General features: G+C 48.4%; 1 protein-coding gene across 3 annotated transcripts in view; it reads left to right on the forward strand.

Annotated features, from left to right (window-relative positions):
- Ccdc39 (coiled-coil domain containing 39) overlaps nt 1-6887 on the forward strand; it is a 43089-nt gene that overhangs the window by 30878 nt on the left and 5324 nt on the right. For all 3 annotated transcript variants that reach the window (XM_029566198.1, XM_008838641.2, XM_008838640.2), the window contains one exon: nt 6663-6822. In XM_029566198.1, coding sequence (XP_029422058.1) covers nt 6663-6822 — 160 coding nt within the window. The remainder of the gene's footprint in view (nt 1-6662; nt 6823-6887) is intronic.

Here is a 6887-nt window from a genome sequence, read left to right on the forward strand (position 1 = left end):
CTTTATTTATTATTTTTATTTTATGTGTATGAGTGTATTGCCTGCATATATGTGAATGCACCTGTGTCGTCCAATGCCTCAGAGGTCAGAAGAGGGCTTCGGATTCCCTTGGAACTGGAGTTAAGGACGGTTTGTAGCTGCCATGTGGGTGCTGGGAATTGAACCCAGGTCCTCTGCAAGAGCAGTCAGTGCTCTTAACCACTGAGCCATCTCTCCAGCCCTGCAGTTTAAACTCTTAACTGCATCTCTGTGAAAAAACAAAACAAGTTACATACGACCAAGATGCAATGAGTAAACATTTCCATTCCAAAAGGGCGGACTTGGGACATAAAAGAGTGATCCAGCCAGATTCAGACAGACCCAGCAGGGCAGACATTGCCTCCTGTGGCTCCAGGCCTAGCGTCTGGGAACGCTGCTGGTGCGAGCTCTGCATTCAGGCGCCCACAACTGCGGCCTTACTGGTTGTAGCACTGGCGCCTCTCTCTGGGGGCTGGATGTGTTCGTTGCCTGTAGCCTTTCTCAGCAGATGTCCCCGATTCTGGCATCGCTGCCTTCCTGAGGTCTCCACGAGGTCACTGGCTTTGTGCTTGCAGCTTTGGGCCTCCTGGTCGCTGGGACGGCCTGTAAAAAGTAGGCTACACACTGGCTGCCATCCCAGGTCTTCCTGTGACGTCTGGATGGAATTTCCCATGCCTTTGGCATGTTCCTGAGCTGCCAACCCAGCATCACGTGGAGGACGCCACTGTTTGTGGCCGTCCCAGGCAGTAGCTGGGTCTCTGTGGGCCACAGCAGTAGTGGCTGCTGAGTGTCTGGATGGCTGAACATGGGGAGGCGTTTCCTAGTGGCCGATACCAGCAGGGCACGATTGTTCGCTTACCTGAGCAGTCTTTCAAATGAGTTTACTCTGTTCAGCCTTGATCTTGTGATGAGTAACGTGGAGCAAATTCCCAGGATGCCTTCAAAGCATGTTTCTTACTGTCTCAGTGCAGTGCTTGACTTCTTAGTAGGGCTAATCTCTGCATGCCTTTGTGGCTGGACCGGTTTTTACCTGGTCACTTTGACAGCAGTTTCCACTAACTACAAACCTGAGTAAAAGCAGCCAACAATCCCCACCCCACCGCTGTGCTGCCTTGGGAGTTCCTCTGCCAGACCCTTTAAATTCAGCTTCCCCCATTAATAGTGTGCAGTCGGATTGCCACGAGAACCCCCTGCTGCCGCATTCTGGTCTCCCAAGTTCCCATCAGAATCACCCACTGATCTCTGCTGCTGATTCTCAGATTTCTCAAGGTGGCGTCTCCAAACTCTCCCCACAACTTAGTCTGAGAGACTTCTGAAGCACTATTAGGTAGTCACAGCGGTGAGTTCCTTTCTCACCTTCTGAGTTGTTTTTCATCACTGTGACAACTCCTGAGAGGGACAGTCGAGATGGAGAGGAGTTTCTTTTGGCTGTTTTGGGGGCTTCAGTTCATGGTTGACTGGCTTTAGTGCTCCAGGGCTGGGTGAGGCAGACCACTTTGGTGGAAGGGTTGGTGGAGAAGAGCTGCTTACTACACACAGACACACACACACACACACACCACACACGTGCGCGCACACGTCGAATGAAGAGTAGACAAGAGGCCATGGACAGAGCACCCTTTAGAGACACACTCTGGGAGACAGTTCCCCGACCTAAGCCCGACCTCCAACACGTACTACTAGCTGGAGGCCAAGCTTTTATCACAGGAGCCTTTGGGGCCACATTGCCTACTCAAACCACAACTTAATGCTCTGGATTTCCAAGAACACTAATGACATTTCCCCATGAAACATAGTAACTATTAACAAAACAAAACATTTAATCTCAGCACTCCTAGGCAGAGGCAATGGATCTCTGAAGTCTAGGCCAGCCTGGTCTACCATAGTTCCAGGCCCCTTGGGGTACAAGGAGAGCCTGTCTAAAGAAAACCTAACAACAGAAAAAGCAGGAAAAAAAAAAATTAAAGTGGTAACTACTGCATTTAGGAGTCAAAGCAGCATTTCTTACTGGAGACATGGAAGCATTATTTTCTGTAACTTCTGTTCCGTGGGGTCAAAGCACTACTTCCTGGATCTGTAAACCTCCTGCCAACTTGCTCCAGAACCTCCATCTTTTGAGTTCGGAATCTTCTGCTTGACCACTCTTTGTATGTGTGGGTGTGAGTGGGCCTCCACATTTATGGCTGTGTGTAGAGGACAGAGAATAACCTTGGGTGCTGTTCCTCAGGCACCATCCACCCTGCTTTTTGACACGCTTTCTTGTTGGCCCGGAACTTACCGAGCAGGCTAGGCTGGCCAGCAGACATAGGGCTCCCCACCTCCACCTCCCCAGCACCAGGACTGCATGTGCACAACACTCTGGCCTTTGTACTGGGTTCTGGAGACTGAGCTTGGCTCCTTGTGTTTGCATCAGTTCACCAATGAGTTATCTTCCCATCCCTTGACCATCTGTGTCATTTTCCCTAACCAGGTTCACAGTGCTTTACTGTTTATGGTGCAGCTGTGAAATGGACCTGCATTGTGCACGTGTTGAAGTTCTGGTCTATAGTGCAGCAGTATTCAGAGTTGAGACTTTGGTAGTAAAGGGTCAGAAGGTTCTTATGTCATCAGTGGTGACTCCATCGATGGGCTCACACTTGAATTGAGAGGAATGGGAAGCGTTCAGGTGTGTTGTGAAGAATGCCTTCTCCCGCCCCTTCTCCCTCCTGTCCTCACTGTATGCTCCTGTTTCACTCTTAGTGCCTCCCCTGCCGTACGCAGATCTAGCATCCTGCACAGCCACATTTCTTTCAGAACTTCGCTGTACTATTGTGGTCCTGGTAGATAACCATCCAGAGCGGAAGATGGCTGCTCTCGTGCTCCTTATGTCATACAGGAGGAAGCTAGGTGAGGGGAACCTCTTTTTGGTGTTTGAGAGTTACCTAGGAATCCACGAGAGAAAAATCCAGAAGTGATGAGACCTCTTTCCCATGCAGAAAGTGAATAGATGTGGTACCTTTAAAAACTGTGTTTTGCCTGCCTGTGTGTGAGCACACCTGTGTGAAATACTTCAGATCCCCTGGAATTGGAATTACTAATGGTTGTTAGCTGACAGGTGGGTGCAGAAAACTGAACGGGGGTCCTCCACAAGGGTGGCCAGTGTGCTTAACCACTGAGCCATCTCTCCAGCCCCAGATGTGCTATCTTTTATGGAGAAGTCTGAGAAAGGTGGGGGAGATGGCTCAGTTGGCACAGTGCTTGCTTTTCAGAACTAGGACCTGAAGTTGATCTCCCGAATCCACATAAGAAAGCTGAGAAAAGCTGTACACACCCGTAATCTGGGGAGAGGAGACGGGTTTGCTGGCCAGCTAGTAAAAGGCCAGAATGGATGGTGCCTAAGGAATGACACCCAGGTTGACCTCTGGCCTCTACATTCATGTACACACATGCACCTGCACACATACATGAATAGAGTGAATTACTCAAAACACCTTTAAAAAACAAAAGACTGAAAAATGTAACTTTGACTGATTTCCCTGTATGACACATAGAAGGGGCAGGAAGGCCTCTCAGGTCACACGTTCTGATGATAGTCCTTGTGGACGTACTATCCTGGTTCTCCATAAGCTTCGTGTTTTTCTCCGTGGCCCCTCAAAGCTGCCTCGAATACAGACCACTGTGCTGTGCTGCCACTTTACCTCTGGGAATCCTGCCCAGCTGTGGGCTGAGTCCTCGAGCTTTGCTCTCACTTGTCTGCATACCTGAGCTTTCCACCCAACACAGACAGCACATGTCTCCTCCTTCCAGGGTTTAGTTTTCCAGTGTGAGGGGCAGGCTCAATGGCAAATGTTGGAATTCCATTTAAGCTTTTCTACCAACACGGTCTGTGACAGGTTACCCAGGTAACTTGGTAACTAGTGCTAACCCTTGTTGGGTCTGGAGAAGTGGCTCAGTGGTTAAGAGCAGTGGCTGTTCTCACAAATGACATTTTTGGTTCCCAACACCGACATGGCAGCTAACAACTGTCTACAATTCCAGTTCCAGGGGATCGGACATACTCTTCTGGCCTCTACATGCATTGCATGCATGGGTGTACTTCACATACATGCAGGCAAAGCACTCATACACATGAAATAAAAAAGAATATCGTCAGCTGTGCCTGGTGCCACAGGTCTAAAATCCCTCCTACTCAGGAGGCTAAGGCAGGAGGATCACAAATTTAAAGTCTGCCTGGGTGACACAGTGAGTTGGTTCATAACTGAATAGATTATTAAGAGATGGTGGAAATCACGGCCAGCCTGGGTAACTGAGCCTTTACCTTAAAATAAATAGTGCACGTGGTACAGCACTTGCCTAACATGCACGGAGTCCTAGGTTCAATGCTTAGTGTCAAACACACACACAGTGTTTTAGTCAGTAGATGATCTTGAATAAACCATTAACTACTTGGGGGAGGGGGGGCTTGTTAATCAGCCATCCATTACTAAGAGAAGCAGCCTAAGAAAAATGAAGGACCCGAGTTTTCTTCTGGCTCAAGTTTTCAGTCTCTGGCCGCTGGGCTCTGTGGTTTCTGGGCTGTGAGGCAGGGCATCAGAGTGGGAAGCAAAGCCACTTACCTTGTAGCAGCTAGGGTCCCAGTGAGAAGGGACCCACTCTAACTAGTCCCACTTCTCAAGTTCCTCAGATTATGAGTTCATTGATGGACTAATCCATTGATGTCATCAGTCTTCGTGATCCATTCATGCCTCAAAAACCCCACCTCTGAGTATGGCTGTGTTGGGGAACAAGCCTTCAGCACGTGTGCCTTTGAGGGTACTTCAGATCCAAACCATAAGGCTCCTTTCCTTACTTGCAAAGCGAGAACAACATTGCCACCTTTGCTGGCAGTAGACAGAACGACCAGGGTTAGCTGTCACTGTGGCCATGCTGAGGATGCCACTTGATGAACTCGGGGAAGCAGAGAAGCTATCCATGAGTGCACTGTGCTCACGGTGAACGCCACTGGAAGTGGGGCCATGAGCCGCCCTCGTCCCTAGTGCGCACTGCCCTCCTCACCTCATCTTCCCTGGGATCCACAGCTTGCCAAGGCTATTACCATTTTCTGTTGTGTAGCAAATCTAATTTTAAAAATCGTTATAACACTTCACAACTCAGCTGTGTAAGCTCCGAAGTGTTTCGTTAGAATTAAATTTAGTCTAGCTTTCATCAAAAAATTATCTATGGCCTGGAATGAGGCAAGCTCTGAGTGAGGGGCACTAGTCTTAATGTTTCCCAGCAGGCACTGCAAGGACCGTGGGGCCCTAAGGGAGCGCACCTTTACCTTCCCTTACAGCTCCGTCACACAAATGGTTCTTGTGGCTAACGAAAGAATTTTGGCTCGTACAAGTTCAGCTCCACTCTGTAGATCAGCCCAAAAGACTCTAGAAGTTAGTTTTTGTTTTTCAGTGTGGTAGGTTTAAGATTTAAGTAGTCGGGACCCTTTCCCTCCCCGTATCTTAGATTCTCTGGAAATGAGTCTGTGTTTAGACACATATTGCAGCATTGGGTAAGAAGAATTTGATCAGTGGGAAATGACTGTTCATAATGGCTCTGACCTCATCAGTGGCTCAATCCATTGACGAATTTGTAATTTAATGGCATCACTGGTGGGGCCTAGGTGGAGGAGGTAGGTGACTAGAGGGGCTCCCTGCAAAGGTTCATCTTGCCCCTGGCCCCTTCTGCTTCTGGGTTAGCAAGTACGAGGAGCTGTGGCTCTGCCACACACACCTGACAATGGTGTCATGCTTCATGATGGCCCTGAATGAGCCAAGTGACTGGAGACAGCCACAGCCGCCTCTGCACTGAGCAGAAGAGCAGGTTTGCTTTAAACTATCAAGTATCTTGTCACAACGGAAGCTAATGCAGTAATGTTTGCTACAAAAAATGCTACTCAAACTTTGAAACGCAACACAAATGCCAAGAAAAACATGAAATTACCCTTTCCGTTTCCATTGGGCTTAAATGTGTGTCTAGGAACTAAGATTTTGACAACATATGCTTTGTGGTGCATACATATATTAATGTTTTGTCAACTTGTAAAGTTGCTTTTCTTCTTCTTTTTGGGACAGGATCTCCCTGTAGCCCCAGCTGGCCTGGAACTCATTACATAGACCAAGCTGGCCTCAATGTCACAGAGAGCCATCTACCTGCCTCTGCCTCCCGAGTGCTGGGATTAAAGGCATGTTGTCACATGCCAAGCTCTTTGTGGTACAATCCCTCCAGACTGCTTCTGAGATGTACCTTGGATTCATTTTGCTCCTGTCCGTGGTATATATGAAGTGGGAATGGGTTCCCGAACCTCCCTCAGGCCAAAGGATTCTTGTGGTTTACTGTCTAGGTTCTGGCCCTTCCCTGGTTCTCTATGTCTCTTCCTGGTAAACCAGCAGTGGCTTGGCTTTGTAGCAGCTTCCATTCTGGATTTTGGGGCAAGCCTTGACATTTCCACCAGATCTGGTCAAGTCTGCTGTATCTTGATGGCCTGAGAGCTTGGACTTGTGTTCTGAATTGAAAAGGAGAAGTAGGGCCTAGTGCCATGTGCAGGCCTGAGGTTAGCAAACAGGAACCACTGTCAAAGGAGTCACACTCCTCCATGACAAGCAATGTTGGCTCTGTTCTATGTTTCACAGGCTGCTCAAGAGAAAGAAGAACTTCAAAGGGAAGGTGACAGTTTGGATGCTAAGATCAGCAAAGCTGAAAAAGAAATCTGTGCTCTAGAGAACACCTTGCAAGTCCTGAAGACCTGCAACAACAACTACAAACAGTCTTTCAAAAAAGTGACTCCGTCGAGTATGTGGCGGTCTTTGGGACACAAAAAGGCTGCAGCTTTTTTTTTTTTTTTTTTGGAGAAAGGG

This window comes from Nannospalax galili, unplaced genomic scaffold, assembly GCF_000622305.1.
Source record: "Nannospalax galili isolate Female #2095 unplaced genomic scaffold, S.galili_v1.0 scaffold179, whole genome shotgun sequence".
NCBI classification, from domain to species: Eukaryota; Metazoa; Chordata; class Mammalia; order Rodentia; family Spalacidae; genus Nannospalax; species Nannospalax galili.